This window comes from Amphiura filiformis, chromosome 19, assembly GCF_039555335.1.
Source record: "Amphiura filiformis chromosome 19, Afil_fr2py, whole genome shotgun sequence".
Taxonomy (NCBI): domain Eukaryota; kingdom Metazoa; phylum Echinodermata; class Ophiuroidea; order Amphilepidida; family Amphiuridae; genus Amphiura; species Amphiura filiformis.
The window spans coordinates 44,860,647-44,884,815 of record NC_092646.1 but is presented as its reverse complement, the minus strand read 5'-3'; the positions used below and the strand labels follow the sequence as shown (position 1 = coordinate 44,884,815).

The window sequence follows — 24,169 nt, the reverse complement described above, 5'->3', positions numbered from 1 at the left end:
TTAAAGATTGATCATTTGCTTGTGGTTTTGTTAGTTTTAGTACATCATAAAACGATTTCTACCAAAATAGTTTGCATACGTAGTCAGCATTCATATACCATTAGCAAGATACTGTTCTGGGACTTTTTCTATACTTTTTTCGCTTTCAATCGACATAACAATAACAAATAGTTGGTTTAATAGAGAGTAGCGAAATATATACTCTTTTCTTAATCGTAATGCGTTTTAATCAACATAAAAAGACACATCACACGGCACCATCGACCTCAAGTAACATTATCTCTCACCGCGACAAAAAAATGCCAACAACTTAAAGAGCTAAGGACAGTTAAGTATCGATGAGTGCGCCCTCTTTTTCAACTAAGTATCTCTTTTTAATCAATATTAATACCAAACGCTTCGTATAATGGGCCAATGGTGCAGATACGCTTTCAAACATCGTTTCGCTCGCCGCAGGAGAACACCGATGGTCTAAAATCGCTGTTACCCAAAAATTACAACTTTCTTTCTTAATCATCATCGGAGCATGCTGACTATTACTACTATCTATTGGAAGTTTAACATTGTAAATCTAACATCAGCATGTGGCTTGAATTGTTTGAAAAACCACCATACAACTACTGGTTATAAAATTGTTCAACGGCTGTACACTCCAGGAACCCTAGGATGCTGAGGAACTACTGTGTCTTTACCTTTTGGTGATCTTAGGAGCCTACTTCGGGTGCATCATTTTGAACCTATGTTGTCTTTTTGTAGTATTTTTGTTTTGGGATCTAGACCAACGTCGAGTTCGTCAAGTCATACAATCATGTTTGCGTCCTGCCAACGACTGTTACTTTTCTTTTTACTGCTTTTATGCAGGATTGCCAGGCGAGCAGGTAGGACGGATAGCTAATACTAAGTAGTAATCATCTATCATTAATATCTCTCCTGGGTTAGCGGTAGTTACTGTACTCAATGGAGAGTAGCGCAACGTGGCGGTCAATTATAGTTTGTATGCTTGTTAATTGATGATGTTGTTAATAGTTCATGTACAGTACGTGGGTTTTGGTTTTAAACAAAAGATTGGCAGCGGATAAACTAAATCTAAAATACAAAATGTTATTTCATGAATCAGTAAATTAGCGAGAATCGACTGTATCTGACTGTTTTGCAATTTGGTCATTTGTTTTTAGTAAGAAAACTAGAACGTTGTTATTTCCGTTTGGTGTGTGTGCATCGATTGAGTTATCAATATAAACAGCGCTTCATAATCTAATAAAAGCACTATGTTACGGTCAAAACGGTTCCATGCAAAATTCAATTTTGTATCTAGGAAGAAAAAATATCGTATGTCTTAATTTGCGAGGCATTTGCGTTGGAATTCTGTTAATGGTGTAATTTGCAATGGAAGATTTTAGAAAACAAGTTTTAAACATTATTTGTTTCCATTTTTTTTATTTGTGATAATTATTTCCCGCTTAACATCATAATAAAAACAAAAATTATCTTAAACTATACTTGTCCAATTCATCTCTTCTTGTAACTATATCTTAGCTTACCAATGCGTAAAAGTCTTATTATATTGAAACTAATCAAAAATAAATTTAGTAAAATGATCTGAAAGAGAACGATATCAATAATCGATATGACACGTTTAGCATAATGCCATAGAAATACCGATGAAGATTCTCAAATGAACGCAAATTCAAATTTTTCAATAAACTAAATTATGCGAGAATCAAAAGTGCTTTAGAACAATTAAAGTAAATACATTGGTACGAAACACTTAGGTTATATAATATATATAGATATATATATATAAGAATGGAAACTAGATGATACGACAGGTGGTATCAAAGGTTAATTTTCATTCAATTGTAATTAATCCATTATTTCGGCTTCAGGTATTCTTTACCGTTTACAATTGTCACTCATTTCTGGCTTTCACTTGTTACGAATCATGTTTCATGTTTTAAGCTGGTATAATATCGTGAGGCTGGTGTTTGTTTCTACTGTGCATGAAACTGGATATTTTATATGTTGACCTAGCGTGGTTATAAAAGAAATTGTATCGTTGCTGCTTCCCCATTATATTAGACGATTCGGAAACATTAGCTATTATATTTGGTACGATAAGAGATAAGAACAGTAGTGAATGTCTAAGCATCAAGAACACAAAAACCACTGAGGGCCCATAACAGGTTTTCATTCTTACACACTGTGATTTAGAAATGTATTTTGAAAGGAACAGAGTAAAATAATAAATTAATTGCATTCTTTTGTCATAATTATAAAGGAAATATGATATATACTGCAAAGATATGCTCTTTTCGAAATTGATTCACACTTAAGCATTACAAATGCAGGTATGTCAATTCAATGTTTTGTAAAACAAAATCAGCAATAATAAGTTACCTTTAAATAATACATTTTGTTGTAAGACTTTATCTCTTATCACGTTTTTAAAGTTAGTGATTATATTTGGGTTTTTTACAATATATATTAACCTCTTTAATTAAAGACTTAATTACTCTTACCTTGGACTGTAATCTTTGACGGAAAGATCAAAACAGTTGCTTACTGATAAAAGGTAATGCAACAACAAAAGATAATTCAACTACTTTTGTGCGTGGTCGTTAAAAAACCGTGTAAAGCTGACCACAATCTGTTATACCTTGTATTTCAAAGAATATCAAGGCATCGTTTTTAAAGGAGTTTACATAGATGTAAAATAAACATGATAGCCTTTTTGATATTTACTTAGCGAACATATGGTGTTCTTCAATTCTCAATGCAGCATGAAGGTAAATAGAATCATATGAATTAAAAAAGCAATTGCTATTATAAATAATTTCTAATTCACCAGTAATGTTATCTTATGCAAATATTATTTGTTAATAAATATTGTCGAAAGGAATTTACTTATTTTACGTGGATAAAGCTGATATGATACACTCAAATGCATAGCTATTTATACATCCCGTATCAGTTCAATCTCAATTATTGATCTACGAATGCAGAATATTATGCATTCTATATCACGCTTAATCCTATTTCACATAATTTTATTCATATCTTGAAAGGGCGTCCAAAATAATTCAATAAAATTTTGAATTAATTTTATCCATCGCGGTATTTTGAAGGCACACGAATATTTGATGATAATGCCTTACGAATGCTGTCGGCATTTCAAAAATACACAATTTTCTGAGAAAAATCGCACTTTTACAGATATTACCAGATTTAGAATTTACTCAAAAAAAATGTTAAGAAGAGTGAGATTAAGTCATCTACAAATTAGTAGCTATTCAATGATAACTGATCGATAGAGTACAAGAAAGTCGTAAGCGTCCTTGAATTTCTTTATCACTTACATTGTCTTGTATTCATCCAATTCGGTTTATTTTCTTTTTATTCGCGCACCCGGCAACTGGTAAAACAACATTACCGCCGCGCTTGCATTTTTACAAGGAGAGAATATTTGATACTTTTCACATGGTATCATGTATCATTAATGATAATACCACGAAGATGTCACACAGAGACAGCCAAACATTGATTATTAGGTATAACTCGGCATTATTTTGCGCTGATGAAATACCAAAATATAACCTGTATGTCTAAAAACATCCTGGTTTTATATTGATAATTTTTGAAAGCGCAAATCAAGCTACGAGTCAAACTGTATTCTAAATCGTCTGTGTTTCATGTTTCATCCGTCATATTTTTACTCATTGAAAGGTTTTTAATACATCAAGCGAGAGTAGTGTATTCCAAATGAACTATGATTTATAAATAGATGCCATATTCTTTGTGCAGATAACAATCCTAAGGGTAAATATTCAATATATTTCATCTTATGCTCATAGGCTCATCAAATCAGACACTTACTATTTCTTAGCTGCACTCTGAAAATATAAATATTATCTTCACCAATAATCTCCGCATTGAGAGTTGGCATAATAAATATGCTGTAGTATAGTCTGATGCTTATATGTGTATATAACCCGTATTTAAGTAAAATTATACCAACTTTATCCTTGTGTTTGTTTTATACCAACTTCACGAACTTACACGAAAGTTGTGACTATGAATTATTCAATAGATGTTATAATATTTCCTTTATCTATGGTCAGGCATAAATACACAATCAATAAAAGAAGCTAGAACAAATGCCAGTGGGGATTATCGCCGAGTAAAAAGTGTTTATCGCACGTATTCACTCGCGTGTGTGAGACATAGCATCACAATCCGCAAACTGGCCTATACCAGTTTTTCATCCTAACATTTTATGTGGTAGAATTACAGGAACCTTAAGACACCAAGAACACTGTGAACACTTATGTGTTGAAAAAAATGAACACTTTTTGAAAGAAAATGTGCATGTAGTCATGGTGATATCCATTATCTAGTAGTAAATTTAATAATGATGGTGTTGTGAGAAACCAGGTTTCATCTGTACATTACGTGACCGCGTCAATGAGTTAAAATGTAGCTCTTATGTATGACGAGTGCATGCTCAACTCACTGTACTACCACTTCTGTGGTATGTTCAAACCATTTTTGCGAAACTTTCCATTCTATCAAATAATAAATTATACTAATATGGAATTGCCAAATTAATTCAACCTTCACTTTTGATGGCCAATGTAATCGCCGAACAACTGTATTGCCAAAACGTTCAATTGGGAGCCATTAACAATGTGATTTAAGTGAAAAGATTTATGAAGTTTGTACTTCAAATTTCAGTTTCTCAGGAAAGTGGATAAGATGCTCATATCTGATGAAGTCCCCGATGAGTTGGACGAGAATTTAAACTAGTAAATTTAAGATTTAATTTAAATCTGGTCAACCAGACATAGCTATTTTTGACGGACAAACCGACGTTACGACGGAAACCTTTAGTCTTCAGCTGGGTTGTGATGCAAATGACCTTGAGTATCGGCCCCAGTCGTTTGACAGTTTGGCCCGGCGCCTCCTCCACGGATGAGGGATCATAGAGGACATTCCTCGCTGATTGTCATCAATACTGTAAGTGTCCGGTACTCAAGGTCATTTGCATCACAACCCAGCTGAAGACTGAAGGTTTTTAAAGTCGGTTCGTCCGTCAAAAATTGGTATGTCTGGTTGACTAGATTTAATATAAATCGTAATTTCAACATACCCAGATGAATGCGAGTCTACACAGTTTAAGTTAGTAAATATTTACTGGTTTTGTCAATCAAAATTTACAATTGAATGTGATTTTAGAATTTAAGATATAATAATGTGATTTTTAAATCGCAAATTTGTATGCCTATTATATCTAAATCTTAAAAGATTTAGATATAAGATTTAGATATAATAGGCATACAAATTTGTAGTTTGGCTTGACCTGTCTCTATAGTCTCTATACCCTTTCTTCAGAAGATAATGAAACTTGATTCGAAGGTAAGCAGCTTCAGAAGCTCGAAGTCAAGTGTTATTTGAAAGAAGTTTGTGTCTTTGGCGTATTGGAAATACTCCATTTTGATTATAAGACGAGTCTACATGCACTAAACATAAGCGGCATTTAGGGACCTTATCAGACACTTAGACAAAGAGAGGAATGGCAACTAACTTCGTGAGCTATCATTATCCGTTAAAAAAAAAGAACATACCATATTGCCTGAAAGACTAGTCATTTTTCACCGATCGCGTCATTTTCATTCAAGCAAACAGTAAAAGGATTGATGAATCTTATCCCACCACATGTGAAATTAAGTGAGCTAAATTTGCGGGGTCATCTTCGGGCCATAAATCAATAATACAAGCCTTAAATTTGATTTTGTGAAAGCAATTTGATTAGTCCCTATACGTAGGAATGCTTTGTGAGGTAATTCCTCATTAAGGCAAACTTGTAATGGTTTATCATGACAGAAGATTCTCGCAGGCGCTAAGGTTATTCATAGCGATAATTGTTTTGCGCTGTCGTGTGTGACACAAAATGTAGGTTTGATTGACACAAATAGTCATATGAATATTTTCCTTACTCCTTTTTATGGGCTGTTATAAGAAACCTGTCCATTCTAGCTGTATATTTTAATATTTTGTATTGATTGGATTGCCAAGTGAATTAAGTGGAATCTTTATTTCATTTTTTTTCTCGTCACTTACGTGTCTGTCAAAGCCGAATCAGGTAAGCAATTGAACTTCGCCTAACTATTTTTACCTGGCTGTTTAGCTTCAATTGATAATATTCTATTTTGAAGATGACTTTTACTATTAGCATGATGATTTTGAATTCAATTGATTTACCATTATTAATTGCCTCTGTTAGAAGTCCTTATATCTAAGTATTTAAAAAAATATACATTCCTTCTTACCACTTCGTCACTTGCAATATACACCAGGTACAAAAAGAAACTCGTCAGTTATATTCATCCTTGATGTTCAATAACTTATTCTGAAATATACATTTTGTTAATTGGACTTTTCTTTCTCATTTGGCACCCTGTTCGTGAACATTGAGCAAGAATTGACCAAGACATGCGCCTCCAAACTCTCAAACCCCAAAATGAAAAGTTGCAATTTTAACGATTCAATTGTGCCTGTTACACTGTGTGCTTTATTGATTGGCCCGTGGTACTTGTGTGCAATACAACGATGCGTTCCCATTGAAAACCGTTGAAAATGCAACTTTTCTTTTTGGGGTTTGAGGCTTTGGAGGCGCATATCTTGGTCAATTCTTGTTCGTTTTTCACGAACAGGGTGTCAAATGAGAAAGCAAAGTCCAATTAACAAAATGTATATTTCAGAATAATCCAAAATTATCAAGTTATTGAACAGCAAGGATGAATATAACTGACGAGTTTCTGTTTTTTGTGCCTGGTGTAGAGGCAAAGTATTTATCTAATGCCTCTTAATTTGATATCTAACAAGAATTATTGTGGGAGATACGGAATCTGTATCAGTCGCTGGAAAGTGTTTGGTGATTCAAAGCCACAATGTATGATTTCCGTCAAATTCCAATTTTTAATTTTTGTTATTCTTTACCAAAAATAATGAAATACTATTAGCAAGTAACTGTCAGTTAAGGTTTCTGTTCATTTTAAGGGGGTACTACACCCCTGTGGTAAATTCGTGACTATTTTTGCATTTTTCTCAAAAAATAATAACACACTGATAACTAAAGTTATGTATATTATTGGGGCAAGGAATCCGATTACTACACTGAAATTTCAGTGACTAAAGACAAGCGGTTCAGTTTATATGATAGTAAATGAGGTACATTCTAGCGGTACCTCTTTTCTTATCATAAATACAAACCACTTGTCTTGGGTCACTGAAATTCCAGTGTAGTAACTGGATTCCTTGCCCCTATAATATACGTAACTTTTGTTACCACTGTGTTATTAGTTTTTGAGAAAAATGCAAAAATAGACAAACATTTATCGAGGGGTGTAGTACCCCCTTAAACCGAACTAATAAGGTGAAATTAAAGAAAGTCTCACTTGCTATCTTGACCATTTAACATGGCGTATATGGGGCTTTCATGTCGCAATTACGACATTAGTTCAAAATTATTCTGTTTTCCTACAAATTAACATTAGCTGATTCCAATTCAGTGTAAGTTGGGGTATGTGAAAACGCTGTCAAAAAATCAAGTTTGAATAAATTCACCAAATTCTTAACTTTATATGGATTAAAAATATTGAAAGCATACAGGTGTTTGAAATAAAATGACTTAAAAACTGTACTTAGATTGCTGGGTTTGTCAACCCTGAATTAACCAGAATATGAATTTTCACATCATTCGCAAAAGGTTATAAAAGGTTGTCAAAAACCGTTTAAATATATAAAGGGTATAAAAACCTTTAATAACATTCCAAAAAAAACTTGATACAAGACATTCTAAACAGAATGTTATTTTGGGGTTGAAAAAATATTTTGCGAAAAATGTTTGCCCAAAATATTTGCAATAACGTTTTAAAAACGTTTTCATGATCTTTATATAACCCGACATTTAAATGTTATTAAAACGTTTTGAAAAAACATTTTAAGAACATTTCTGTGCTTGCTGAGTGCAAATATTTTAACATAATGTTATTTAAGTGTTGACAAAATATTTGGCAAAAAAAAAAAAAAAAAATAGTTTACAATAACATTTTTGAAAACATTTTAAAAATATTGTTGTAGTGTGTTTTCATACAAAACGTTTTAAAACGTTTTCATGACCTTTATATAACCCGACATTTTAATGTTATTAAAATGTTTTTATAAACCAAAAGCCAAAATATAACTTATTAAAAACGTTTTTAAAACGTTTTTGTGTTTGCTGGGATATAAGGACACTGCTTTTCTTTTATTTCTACAATTGCCCTGATGTATACAATTGTGACATACCTACGTCCTCTGATCTGAAGACCAATCACTTGGAACTGACCAAATCATTGCACGCTTAAGCAAACGCAATTTCTACTAAAAACAAACTAAGAGATGCTTCTCTGTTGGTTAATAATATTATGATCCAATACTAGTATCTTACACATTCCCATACCCCTAGGATGTGATTCTAAAACTCAAAATGTCCTTGTACATACATAAAATGACCTCAACATATTAGGTTCATAAACGCGTACTGCACTACTTAAGGTTCATTTTTGAGCTAGGTTTTTGAATAGGAGTGATTGAACGAAGTCTTTGGGAGTCCTACTACTCGTATTTTGGTACTTGGTGTGGAAGTTACATGTGGAAGTAATGTGTGTGACTTTGCACGGTAATAATCTTCATGCTCAGATTAGTCCATAAGTCAAAGGCATAGACGTCGCCAAGCTATTATCTGAGTTAATAGCCCAAGTCTATTAATTGAAAACAAGGCTCTTTGATACCCTTCAACTAAGCAAAACAAACATTGTTGAGGTAAGCTTATCAAATAGTTAAAATAAAAGATGTTTACGGCGCTACCACATTTCTCAGTGGATTATTATTTATAATACGATAACGTATTTGGGTCAATTTTGAAACTGATTTTGATATCAACAGATATAAATAAGAGTTTATACAGAGCTGCTTTTAATATGTAAATAATTTATAAAAAGACATATGTATCAGATACAAAAATGTAGTTATACCATTTCTTACAATACCACTGAATAATGCATTCTCTAATTCTTGCGTCTACCGAAAGGGGTTGCCCTAACGCCCACCTATCAGATTTGTTTCTGGTACGCTAAACGCCAAATTTACCATATTTACCGCCAAACAACGCCGGCTAATTGTGACCGTTCTTTGCACTAATTTCAACAAGAAACATATAATATACGCTTTACCCGTGGTCGGGGTCCTTGGCTCATGGGTGATCCGACCCAAGCATATTTCTTTGTTTTTGCTTCTCCTTTTTTGTTCTTAGGTATATTGATTTCAGACTTGGTATTTAGATTAGAATAGTTATGTCCTTATAACATTTTATCCATACATTTGATAAAAATCGCATGCCCCTGTTTTTTTAACCGAAAATCAATCTGGCGTATAATTATTTTTAGTACAACAGAGATCTCCCAGATTTCTTGAAAGCGTTCTCAGATAACGGCTTCACAATGAAATAATATGGAGATTCGTGATATTTAATTTGGTATCTATGGACAGAGGCGACTCATACATTGGTATCAAAAACAACACAATAACGTTTAGTGTTGAAAATTCAGGGGGTTTCAACTCCCTCCTAATTGGACAGACGTGTTACAAGAATGCCTCCGGTAGAAGGGGATTAAAGTACACCGCTTCATTAACAATACCGCGCATGCGTACATTCGACAAGTCTTACGTAATATTCGCGTATCATATTCTTTTGTACCTCCATAGGGTGCGTCGGTCCCTTAACACTTACATAACTGAACAGTTTGGATACTTTTTCGCGCCTTCAAGGTTTTCGACCTTATAAGTAATTAAGAAAGTACCTACTCATGCATTGATACGTCTTACATGTAAAAATCAAGAGGGAGCGAGGTGATTTGAAGTTAATAACCATAAAAGCCCACTTAAAGAAATATAGAATACTAGACCAGGTCATTCGCCTTGCTTGAGAGTTTTCTTGGTTGAATGAACTACTCTGTAATTATATAAATTGGAGTTATTCTTTGCGCTTTCTTTTATAATTATGAAATTTCACATGCATCTATCGTAACTTATAAAGATCTATTGTATCCACTAATTGGAAGTATAAAGCAAAGACTTAGTCCAGAAATATTAGTAATTGAAGTACAGCCACATTGAAACCACCTCTGCGTAGCAATAGCTATTATGTTGAGTCCATTTTGTACGTACCCATGGAAGAGTCTAATCGCAATAAATGTTAGGAAGCTTCTTATAAACATTTACTAACTGTGTACATCATTTTTATAGAAACGAAAAGGTAATATAAGAACATATAGAATAAATAAGCAGGACGCCATTATGTAATGTTTGTGCACATAAAGTCTTTCAACTACTCGCTGCAGCTTTTAAATATGTTCTGAAAGCTGCAAGCCTCAAACTGTCATTGTGATGCGTTCGCTTCACCATCTAGCCTTCAGATTAAGTGTGATTGACATTCTTTAGCCTTCATTCCTCTCAAGTAAGAACGCAGTATATACTGTTTCAATTACAACTAGATATCGCCTTTTACGTGGAAGTAGACTAATTCAAAAGCACTAATAAATATCTCCCTCCTAATATATAAGTAAAACACAGTATTAGCTTTGTCATTTACTTTTAAATACTGCATGTTGTATTTGAGATCAGACTAAATCCAAAGCTGTAACTGCTATGTTAATTTTGTACAGATACCGCCCTTTTTGTTTGAAGAACAGATGCTCACTCAAATTTTATCAAATTGCGCTAACATTGACATGATGAAAAGTAACAACAGTAACATTGAAAGCGATGGAACGTTGGTTTTAAAAGACATCTTTAGTATGTAATGCTAAAAAAACGTTAATAAGAGTAGCTGCTTTGTTTGCTTTAGTGAAAGGGCTTTATTGTGGGACTTGGTACTAGTGGGAATCCTGAAGCATAATAAATGGTTTTATCGAAGACGGTGTAGTCATATAACTAATCAACCAATCAACGGCTTGACCAAGTTTTAGCACCACTCTTAGAAACTAGTTTTCAAATAGATGGTTAACACTTAAAATACCAAAGATGGCGTCACATTTTAGTGGAAACATTATAATACTGTTATTCTACATAACACTGTCCTTAACTACTCTGGTAATGTTTATTTACACGTAAAGTAACAAGAATAGTGTTTCAACAGCCTCTATATGTAATATTTCACAAAGATTATTAGATCTTTATCTTACTTTAAACAACAAGCAATGGTGAAATGAGAGAAGATTGCTCATCATAGTTATAACACAACCCTTGACATAATTTTTTCTGGAACAACTTTTGTTCTAGTTACAGATATGCATCGATTTATAAAAAGAAATAGTTTCCCTATCGTAAATCTCTTTTGCCATTGATTCTTTCCGTAAATTGTCGATGAATCTGCTTTTAATAGTTCCAACTTACGTTCTGCTGGGGGAAAATCGATCATGGGCAATAGGATGGAAAAGAGATATGATCTGTATTAGTCTGTAATAGTGATTTATGATGAAATATCGACTACGATGCTAAATAAGGTAGCACTTAACCCCATGAGAACTACCTGCCGATTGGCCAAAAGGAAATTTTCATTATCAATTGGACCAATCAGCAACATTGTTAGAATAATTTTACCACGCAAAAAAATTAGAGTGAATTATTTGCAAAGCTCCATTCTGATTGGTGATTAAAGTGGAGATACCATGTAGTTGACCAATCAGAGGCAATGTTAGATCGGCAGGTAGTGCTCAGGGGGTTAAACTTTTCTTTGTCTAAATATACCTTATGTTAGTATATTCGGAGTAACTATCACATGCACACCCTGAAAGGTGCTAGATAGTACCGAACAGACAAAAGCACTTAATGTAGCTCTTCCCTATATGGATACAGCGACATCGTCCTAAAATGCACTCTCCAGTTATCTCCCAATCATGTGAATTTTGAGTTTGCTTCAAACGCAGGTGGCTTAAAGGTAATTACGCCCACATAAAACAAAAGATATTTGAAACCATTGTCATTTTTGTCCACCTTAGTCTTGGATGACATTGAATAATTCATACTTTCGATAAGGTATTAAAACATCCGTGCAACGCAAGTAGCCAATATGCATGGTATAATCACAGAACTCAGCTGGTGTGTGCCACTTACCAAGCTTAATATGGGTATTATATATGGATATACTTCAATTGTATGTATTAAGGAATGTGTTGGCTGTGTTTGGTATGTTAATTAACCACGCATAGAAAACATTCACCTGGTACAAAAGAAATAAATTAATAATTTATACGGCTTATGTCGTGGTAAATGAGATGTGAACTTCTTTATAAAACATTTGGACAAATGGATGCTACTTGTTTACTGAAATCGGACATGTCGGATGTCCTCCCGTATTCTCTATGTATTAAAACACCCGATGGTGTATTCCAAAGGACAGAATATCCAGCATCCAAGTTTATTAACATGTTATAATATATACTAGGGTGAAGGTTAGGATTAAACTAACTATGGATAGTACCAAGTCAAACATTTTCCCCAAACGTACGAGTATAAAAACTGCCCAATGGCAAATGGCCATGACACCACACTCCCTATATTATAACAATAACAATATATGTAACTTTCTTATTTTGTAATAAAACCTGACTTATATGTCTCTGTATATCACTTTTAAGAATAAACACGTTACATGACCACGACCACACAACAAAATTGTGTCCTTGGTCGTTTGTGTGAACCAATGTTATGCTTAATGTATTCAAACCGTAATGGCCAATTAACACAATGTGATATTGACGGTGGACGCAATTTAAAGCTGCCCTGGCAAATTAACCCAATGTCATATTGTTACGGGGTTAGAAACTTTAAATGCAAAATGTATAAAAGCTATAGTGGTAAATTAGTGACATTGACGTGCTGATATAAGTGAAGTATTTTTTTCATACACCTGAAGGCTAAATGCTGTGCTACCACGTCCGTAATGGACGTATTGCTACAGCACCGTATTGTATTTTATGCTATCATTGCATCCATCCCCTCCTTTAAATGCTGACGAAGTCAGTCGCTTCTTTGCTTCTGATGATTTTTTCATGATTCTTTGCCGGTCGATTGTAATGGCCGGCTCAACATTAGCACAGTCTCCTGGGTTTTAAACCGCCTCTCGCTGCTTTAACTATAGACCGCAATTCTTTTTGCGGTCTACGCTCAAACAATATAGTGGTCCAATCTGAAAACTTGGTAGGTTTCGCTGTGAGAATACACTGATCTGTAGACATACATAGTAAAAGATTATTCTTTGCAAATCTATTAGACATGGGTTAGGGTTTTTGGGTTGAGCTGGTCAGAAGGATTAGGTTTGTGGCTGCGATTAGAGGCTACATAGGTTTGTGATTCCGCTAAATAAGCTCAGGTGGAAATAAGAGTAGTGCCATTGGCGAATCAATGTGTTTGTCGTGACGTTGGGCTAATCCATTTGAAATTCACACCCCAACTGATAAAGATGTTGGAAGTATAACAAATTTAACAGTTTCAATGATTCCACGTCTATCCATTTTCATCCATATCCATTGAAAAAAGTGTGGATGTGTGTGAATTGCAAACTAACTTGGAAAGATTGAGACCAAATTGCGTAAATTCCAACTGGATTTTCTTAATTTCATTTAGTTTTAAACTGGAAGTTAACAGTTAGCAGTGTATTCTGCTACGAGGTGTATGGATTTTAAATGAATCAGCCCATGATATATGTATACTATTTACTCACTTTCCATGCACAATATTCTTATAGAACAAACATTTATTGCTTTTAACATGTTTGAAGCCATTCATATTGGTATATTTCTCATCAATTAACGACAGAGACGGTTTTTTTGAATAGTAGTCTTTGGTCGACAGATATTTCTATATCAAACAACTGGAGATGTTTTCTAAAGCCATGATACATGGTTGCAAGTTTACCATGCTTACGTATTGTACCAAGTTATTTTGATAAAAGGGCGGCATAACCTCAGAAGATCATATTTCTTTTAGAACAAACACTTACAGTAAAAGCTTATCTGATTGGCGTATGTGTCACTAGATGCGTCAACAGTCAACAGAGACCCTTGTTCTGAATAGCAATAGATCTTTGGTCAAATATATTCCTATCGAGGGACAAGGTCTCGGGACGTGACAAGGTCGCAAATGCATTAGCAAGATCCGATACTTTTTTATACGCTTCTTTACCAAAATGCGCCACAAACGTACAAGAGACTTGTATATAATAAAAACTTGTTTCTTATTGTTATATTTTTCATTCGATACAAAACGAATATGTGTGGTTTGAATAACAACAAGTTATCGGTCAAATACATTATATTTCTATCGAGGGACAAGGTCTCAATGCATTAACAAGATCCAATACTGTTACTGTTACCTTTTTTTATGTCAAGACGTATCAAGGCATTAAGAGTTTTATCATTACAGTAAAGCTAACGGGTTGGCGCCTAGATAGCTATTAATGTCCCGCACTTAAAGTTGCCACGTTTCACATTTCCTCGAATGTGAGGCCTCTTGAACTGCAAGACAGTGATGTTGGAGTTGCTCCATGCCATGCGGTGCCAGCATATTCCATCTTTGATCTGACCATACTCTTGTATATTATGTCTCTCTGAGCAGGCACCAGGTAGGGTGCAGCTCGGCGGATGAGGCCATGCGTACACTTCCTCTATTGCAAACACTTACCTTCAAATGGTTCTTGATTGGCGTATCTGTCATTGGATACCGATGACGACGCGTGTTCGGAATAACAATGACCTATGGTGTATCCTTTTGTGTGTGTCAAATGTATTAATATTAAGGGACATGGTCCTTGAGCGTGACAAAGTCGCGGTGCGTATAGTAAGATCCGCTACTTAGGGCTTTTGTTTTGTTGTTTATTGCAAAATGTTGATGTTAAAAGTGTGAGTGCGAAACAACCTTATATGAGTATTTCTTCCTTTGTTATCATATTATCTTATTATTGCTTGATTGGCGTATTAGATACCAACAAACAATACGTGTTCTGAATAACAATGGATCCATGTGTTCATGTCAAGGGATATGGTACTCAAGTGTGACAGAGTCGTGATGCATGTAGCAAGATCCGATACTTCGGTTTTTACTGCATAATACATTATTATCAGAAGCGCGAGGGCGAAACAGAGGAATTTCATTCCTTCATTACCAAAACTTATCTGAAATATTTCTTGATTAGCGTATTTGTCACATGATACCAATAAAGATCCGTGTTCTGAATAACAATGGTCAAACGTATTCCTATCAAGGGACATGGTCCCCATACGTGACAAGGTCCCGGTGCATTAGCAAGCTCCGATACGTCTGTTTTATACGCTTAACGTTTCTCACGAAGCGAATATTTTGAATTAAACATGACAGAGCTGAAAACCTAAGATTGAATTTAATCATTTAATTCAGATGTCGTCGGAAGATAACGGGAGTGTGGTTATTTTTGCGAGACGGCTCGACAGAACTTGCTCGAAATGTCAAGTTATTATGGTGTGTCTATTTGATATATTTGAAATAAACTTTTACTAGAAAAAAATTACACCAATTACCTAATTACGTAGTAATTACCCCAAAAGTTTCCTATTTTAAGGATTATAACTGTTTAATTTAATGCATTCGATCTCAGGCCTGATAAGTGTAGCAATTTTCGTAACAAGTAACAAGTAGGTTTTATTTTCAATTGGATATGTACAATTGACGCCTACACTGTATATGTGAAAAAAGATCGGAAACCTGGTACTTTTCTTATTGCAAACCTTATAAAACATTTAGTTAGTGGGATTAAACGCAAAGAAAACCAACTCTGAATTGGCCCGTACGTAACCATTAGGGTAAATCCGCCATATTGGTTGGTCACGAATTGAGACTAAAATAGTGTCACTCCGGCATTTATCAGCAAAGAATCGACATCAAATATTGATTTGCGTCTCCAAGATTGAGTATTACAACGTTTGGCACGCGTAACACTTAGCACGCGTTGGCACGACGCATAAGATATATAATAGAACGCCAACTAACACACACTCGAAGTTTACCACGCACATGGCGAGATAATCTCGAGGTACACTATAATGAAAGACAGAGATAAAAATACTAGTTCGCGTCTGACATTAGCGCGACGTGATTGGTTGCCGACCTGCGCAGTACGTCATTTTCGGTCTAGTTGTCGGAATTTCAGACGCGAACTAGTCTTCTTTTTTTTTTATCTCTGTCTTTCATTATATGTTGCTCTCCATGAGCGACACGTAAACATGGCGGAGTCGGTTCACTTTGGGTTTAGGTTCCCGGGCTAATCTTTTCGTCTAAATCAGAATGAAATCAATAGCCATGATGCTATAACCTATACAGTTTCGTTTTGATTTTAACCTCTAACTATGTCGCACATACTCACTACGCAATCAAACGCGTGCGATATCTTGTGTTAGGGACTGATTGATGTTTACCTTGTCAATTTGTTAAAATCTGTGTGCCGCAATATTACAAACGTTTGCACTTTTCTTTCCATTACTGTCATATTGTCATGATTGTGAAGTACCAAATTGCTGAGATGTTGGTTGAATATGTTAAGAAAATATTTCTGCTCATAAACCCGTAGCCTTGTTTACATTAGCAAAATAAGCTGTATTTTTGCCCGTAAGGTACATATTGGTGACATTTCGTGTCCGCCATTTTGATATGTTTGTGACGTATTTTGAAGTTAAAATCAAAATGTATGATGGACTAGCGGCAAGTGGTCAATTTTTAATTACTTAGCAAGCATTTACCTAATAGTACACAAAATTAAATTCCTTAAGAGACGGCTTCAAAACTCAACCGCCGGTTGCCCGCCGTCTCCGCCCGGTTGGAGCCGGTTTCTATTGTTCGAACGCGGTTCAACTGCAGTTCGAGTTTTGAAGCCGCCCCTAAAAACGGTTTAAATGTGTTCCATTAATTCAACCACATTTGCAATGTTTAGTTTAAAAACAGTCTTTTTAAGTTGGAGAGTCTCTTTTGGAATTTTAATGATGAGAAAGTTTAAGCTCTTGCAATGCAGACAGCTAGGACCCCTATCCTACGGCAATACATGCTGCACATTAGACGAACATTACGCTGCGTTCGATTTTCTCTGTTCACTGCTTTATTCCATACACGCCTAATGCTTCCTTCAGTATCCTATGTTCAATAAACGATCGACGCCAAACCTAGATGCGTCGTTCAGAAAACTTGGGCAGACTTTTAAGCAGCAATTCCCTAATGCGTCGTACAAAAATTACTTTATCACTTTTAACTTTCCATGTTTGTCAACGTTTTGTGCACCGGTGCATTTTGCGTACATTTCAACGGTAAGTTTGTACATTTAGGTGATTGATACATTAGAGATAAAGATTAAAAGAGCTTTAATGGTGCACTGTTCGCGCTATTTTAAGCTACCCTGTTAAGCAAGGGCTTATTGGTTTTCACTTAAGAAGGCAATTGGATGCAATTTGGAATCCAATAAAGTGTTTATCCTATCGGGTAAAATTCTCTCTCAATCTATGGTACCCGTCACACCCTATGCTACGTCATATACTTTAAACATTGAAGAATCTGACGTAAGACATTCATGCCAATAATGTCATTTTACTGACATACATGCAACAGGTGAAAATAGGTTCAACTTTTCCCAATTCGTGACATTTGCTTGATAAGCACGACATCTTTACACGATAGGCTAGTGTACATCACTAAAACTGTTGCTATCACTGCCCATTTGACCTGTTTTTCGATCGTCCATCATTCATGAAGCCATGCAGAACTACTTTCAATTGGGAAGCACGTTTTAAAGGCATAGATGCTAACCTGTCACATGTTAAATAGTTAACTGGTCCTCAGCTGTGACCTTTTAACGGCTAATTATTTTCACAAGTACCAAGTAGAATTAATTTCTACTTAGTGGGCACAGACAATAATAGTATACACTTATGCACACACACCCCACCTCACCAAATAAAACTACACACATTATACACATCCCGTCCATTGCATGACGCATATTTATTAGGATCCCTTGAAAGCTTTTGTATGTTGTGTTATCATACAAGTCCTCACATAATCGGTATTATGGAAAGGACTCGTGTTCATGTCTCTGGGGTTCCGGACCGCATTGTGTCGGTGTGTTATCCTTGAAAGTATTAGCCATGCAACCCCCTCCCCACACACACACACCCCCACAACGTAAAAGTATTTTTAGAATATGAAGGGTGCTCGTACAGATAAACTAGTACCATTTAACTTTTGTGCTTTATACTCAACCGTGAGTGCGCACATGCACATGTAACAATTACAGGGCATTTACTTCGCGGACACCCTGGCGCGGGAAAAGCACTTAGTTGTCCCACGTACCGAAGATTTGCACAATGGTATGTGCCGTAACGTGCGTATGATCGTCTATACTGGTCATTGTTTGCTTCTGAATAGTTACATGAAAAATAAATCGAAACCTGCTGAATGACGGTAGGCTATAATATAACACTACACCTTTCTCTTACATAGCATTTACTGAATGAATACAATGTAATGGAGCAATACTAAATCCGCAGTCACATTGCATCAAACAAGAGTATGTATAATAACACTACTTCAGAACCTACTTCCATTTATAAATGATTTATACCTTACAACATTAACATGCTATTTTTGGAATGTGAAGAATGCCCTGGCAAGGAAACTAGGACCATTTCCCATTCGCTTATGGCCCATAATGCATCTTGTTTTTAACCTCTAAATCCGCCACACATATAAAAATGAATTACTATTTACAAGAAATCTACCTAAAAATGCAGCTTATTTAGCCAATGTCAACATGGGGTATCAGCAGAAACATTTTGCTAACATATTGAAGTGACATCTCAGCAAGTTGGTACTTAACAAAATGACAGTGTTAAAATGGAAATCATAAAAAAGAAAAGTGCAAATGTTTGTAATTTTTGGAAACACAACTTTTGACAAATTGACAAGGCAAACATTAATCTCTTACACAAGACATACGACACCCTTGATAATGCAGTGAGTTGCATGACAGATTTAGTGATTAAAATCAAGATGTGATCTGGGATATGAGCAATGCAGAATTTTCAACTTAGGTGCCTTAGATTCAAGCTGTTTAAGCATTGTGATGTAGTCAATTGACCTGCATTTTACACAGTCATAGGTAGTGCTCGTCTGTTATTGAGGTTAGAACAAATAGACCTAATTAACTCGACTAGGACTCTCACCAAACAGGTCCTCTTTTCAATATAGACCTCCCGCATTAGTTCATAAACGAACAATGCAACAAACATCACTTGTGAGACATGAAGTGGAGGTTACAAAATATGAAACCCTTGCAGAAAAACAATAATGTGCTTTTAAATTTCAATTCGAAAAGCTCAAGGCGATTTCGATTGAAAGCTTTCCTATATATCCACACGGGAGTGTTAGTATTGACTCGCGATGTAGGGCATGCCATGATATGCTCCAAGTCCAGAAAGCAAAATGCAAAAGCTGTGTCTAGTGTCTAAATTTGGATGGAGGCCATTCACATTGCAAAAGAGAAGCTTTAAACATGGCTACCTTTGATATTATATGTGGGGGTGGGGGTGGGGGTGTGTGTGGGGGTGTGTTTGTAGCATCAATGTTAGGTTACGCTCTAGCTGTATTTGTTTTGTAATTTAAGTTTAGTTTTAGAGATTAGCACATTACAATTAAAGTTTTACCAATGAGGTTAACATAACTTGCTAGTATGCAATATTTGAAAGGACGTTGTTGTGTTAACGTATTTGTCAACATTTTTGGTTTGACATAAACAACCTGTGACCTAATGAATTTAATTATGTCAAATGTGGGCGTAGCTTTGAATGCAGCCTTTAATTAGCCCAAATACAGATATTTTAGGTATGCACAACTTTCCTTTAAAACATAAGTTTCAGTAGAATGGTAGATCACTCTTTGGCACCGTAAAGTTACCCACAAGTCAATCTTGTAAACAATTACAGTTTGTCTCGATTACAGATTGCGTATTTAATCATCGGCTGTAGGTAAGAAGATCACACAATCAATAGCATTTAACTCCCGTAGAAGTAACTCTATTACTCGATTTGGATGATATCATTATTATAGAGTATCGCACCATCAACCATGAGGTAAAAGAAGACGGTATAAGACGGTATCATTCCTTGAAGTTAGAAACCATATTATCAGTTACCATTTGAATTCAGGCATTAACTCAGTTCAGATTGCTACCGTGACTGCGATTCTAGACTCAATTTAAACTATATATAACCTGCTTTCGATGAAAACACGATAAAAACATTGATCTGAGAGTATAGTCTTCCTTTTATTATATTGAACATTGTTGCTTAAGGAACTTTGCCGCTGGAGACGATGGATTATACTTCGTCAGCGGGGTTGATTGCCAGATACAGTGCACTTTATGACAGTATAATATACCTATATTATTATGAAAGCTACTTGATTTTATCCGTGTATGGATCATATTGGAGGCTTAAGAAGAGCAATGACCGTATGATATGTAATGTTTGTGTGTTAGGAAAAAAGACCCAAGAGAATCGAGTGTCTGATTTGACTGAGAATTGCGATTATGTGATAACGAGATATTGCGAGATTTTACGTAAGAAGTACACTATACAAGGTTACAATGTTATTTACGTCAAGATTTTGACACCAATGACCGGCTAATGCTTAGTTAATGCAAAGAAATGAGAAATTGATATTACTAGCATAGACTTGGGACTACTTCGCTCAATATTTGATTGATCCTCCTCAAAATTATCAACTTTTAAGCTTTAAAAATGCTTGTACAAATGATAAAAAAGACAACTGAATTAATTCCGTTTTATGCAGAAACCTTATCGACACCAGTAGTTTAACTTAATAAGCTGAATTACACCCGAATGACTTAAGCTAATCGTAGATGCATCCTTTGCGCTCATTTCTAAATACGTCTGTAGAAAATCCTCTGAAAATTGCATGTTCGTGGGCTTATGTGTATTTCCCAAATTCGGGAAGGCGTGCTCACATTATGACGTCATAGCGACATTACAGGGGAATGTTTGTACTTATTTGGTATCAGATAGCGGAGACAGATAGCTATTATGGTTATATTGCACCAAATGTAGCAGTATATGACGTTGTATATAGTCAAATATAGGCTTAAGTATAGATCTGTTAAGATAAATCAATTATTTTTTCAAGAACAGCGTTTTATTTGGAATTTAATTGTAGTTTTAACATTAGCACCAATATTTGCTAACCTACGCAGAGTATTTATATACATTTTATACGAACGCTGTGAATGGCATTTCAAGGTCTGTAACAATAATAATCCAGGATTCATGAAAGATTGTAGAGTGGGATGGTCTGTAAGAATCCCTAATGAGAATTGACCTTTAATATAAATTATTGCTACCGTTTTTTTAGCATATGGAGTACAATAACAGAGAAGACGGGTAGATATGCGCGCATGTATCAGGAACGCTTGCAGAAACATAATAAAATGTTTAATTGCAGGTTCTACGTCATACATTATATATATATTGATCGAGATATTGCTCTTAAAAAGTTATGAAAATAACCAAATTTTCTTCTTTCCTCTTTTTCTCATGTGTTTACAGCAATGTATGGAGGTAACGAACAGAAGCTTTACGAAGATCTCTTTAAGAACTACAACATGAATGTGCGCCCTGTGTGGAACTCTTCTCACGCCATCAACGTCAGCCTCACACTCTCCATCAACCAAATTGTGGAAATGGTATGTTAATGATCTTATGTTTGGTTTAAGTTTCTTGTTCTTGTTGTTGCTGTTTTGTTGTTGTTGTTGTTATTGTGTGTGGGCTGTGTGTGTGTGTCAAATTAAGACATTAGTCTTTGTCCGTCTTGTCCAATGTCGTCAAAATGATCAGGAACTGGTCGTAGCTAATTGCATAGAAACTTGATTAGATAAGCAATCCAAAGTCTTTCTTTTTCTGCCAAAAAAAGCGCAACTGAGTTTGCTCGATTTCTTTTTTTAGGAAATTCCTGATCCGAAAAGTGTCCTGAATGTAGATCGACGTGGGGTGAGATGGGCGATAAATCTTAATGTTATTTACCTCAAACTATAACATTTTAGACATTTTACCACGATAAATACATCAGAAACTATAGTTACTTTAACTGAAATCGAGTTTGGTATGTTTAGCTTATCTCACCCTCATACGTGATTTGGATTTAAGTTCGTCATTCGTAACTGTGTAATGGACTCAAGTGGCATTGTCTCTAAGCCACTTCAATAACTATAAGGCGTTTCGTAAACAGCTACCTCCTTAATAGTATGCGCCAGTGTACGCTAATTGTGTTAAAAGTATAACCATGTCATATTATATTTCGCCAAACCAAAATACACCTGCGGAAAAAATAAAAAGGTCAAATATACAAATATGCTCTATGTAGGATTAGCATAGCACTTCTACTACATAATGGATAACACGGTAGTCCCCAAGAAATAACCCAAAAGCGTGAGTAGCAAGAGTAAAAAGCATGGAAAGGACCTACTCAGTGAAGTGCGTCTGGCCATTAAGTATATTTCAAGCAGAAGTGCTTCCAAGTAGTATTGGTAAAGAGTAGGGATACTTCACTTAACTCTTGTTTCTTTTTATAGATCAATATACATGTAGAGAATACATGGTAATTCCACGCAAAATGGACTGGAATCCTGGCATGGTAAAATGAGTTGAGACATATTGAAAAAAGTGTCTAGCCTCTATTTGTAATAAATGAAGTCGTCTTTCTGCGCAACAGCCGCCGTAAAGCCAAGTATAACTAAATATAGTATCGTGGGTAATTATGTACGGTTGACATTAAATGGCAGTGATTTTAATGATTATGATAAACTATCATCATTTATAATCGCTAGTTGAGATTAACATAATAAGGTAAAAACATGTGATATAATGCATTGTCCAATTACTTGACCTTTCATTTAGAATCGTGAATCCATATTGAAAGTCGCGTGTACATGTATAGCTCGCATTGTGGTTGCACTTGAATAATGTTTGTTTTAAAAGAAACGTTTAATCATGAAATAGTGTCAAGACCACATTATTTCAGAGCTATAGGAGATTTTTTCAGTGGAAGTATATAACGGATATACATGTATACTATATCATGATATATGACTGATGTGCAATATAAATTTTTCCGTTTTTATTATGTTCCTGTTGTATGCTTACTTGCAAGCACATTAACTTGTACGTTACATACAAACATCCCCAACGACCCCATATCCCATACATCCACCCTTTATACAAAGCACACAAAATTAAAAATTAAAAAATTGATGTATGTTAGTGTATTTAAAGGAAAAGTTGTAACTGCCTTTCAATTGCTACCTGAACTTACATGAATATAATCATTCTTATCATGAACATGATGAATATGTCACAACATTTTCATTATTTATTATTTTACCGGTAGTGGGTTAAAATGTAATCATTTTTGGCGCGCAATATTGATAACATGATACCCAACAGCCTAGACATCGATGAATTCATTCATCCTAGAACAGTAATACCTAAAACATGATTGGAACACGATCTATGATCCCTCGATAATACAACTTCTATTACGTATCGTATTGTATTTGATATACTTGAAAATCACCCTTTTCAGAATTTGTTATTAACAATACATAATTTAGAAATAACAGAATCCCCATTTCTTGGTTAAATCTTTGAAATTTTGTATAATTAAGTTACAAGACACATTCGTCTGGTTCTACTCGTCTAGAATAACACTTTTCTTGATTAGAATCACGCTTTTGTATTAATTGAGGTGAACTGTTATGATATTGAGTCAAACAGTTAACTAGATTTTTATCTCTATATTAAATGATTCATGGTTGATTGAAACCTACTTTTTTGCAATATTAGGGGTAAAGTTGCGTATGATTAAGGCAACATCACCTGATCCTTCACTTTACCTGTGATATTATTTAGATGAAAATAATCACATTTTAACATTTATCTGATACAATCATAAACTACCCGATTTAATTGTTACGTGATCTTGTGTG

At 34.9% G+C, this 24,169-nt stretch overlaps 1 protein-coding gene across 1 annotated transcript in view; it reads left to right on the top strand.

Annotated features, from left to right (window-relative positions):
- Window positions 1-24,169, top strand: part of LOC140141355 (neuronal acetylcholine receptor subunit alpha-10-like) — a 310,042-nt gene that overhangs the window by 120,197 nt on the left and 165,676 nt on the right. Inside the window, 1 exon segment of the mRNA XM_072163189.1 lies at window positions 21,735-21,871. Within this exon segment, the coding sequence (XP_072019290.1) occupies window positions 21,735-21,871 (137 nt within the window).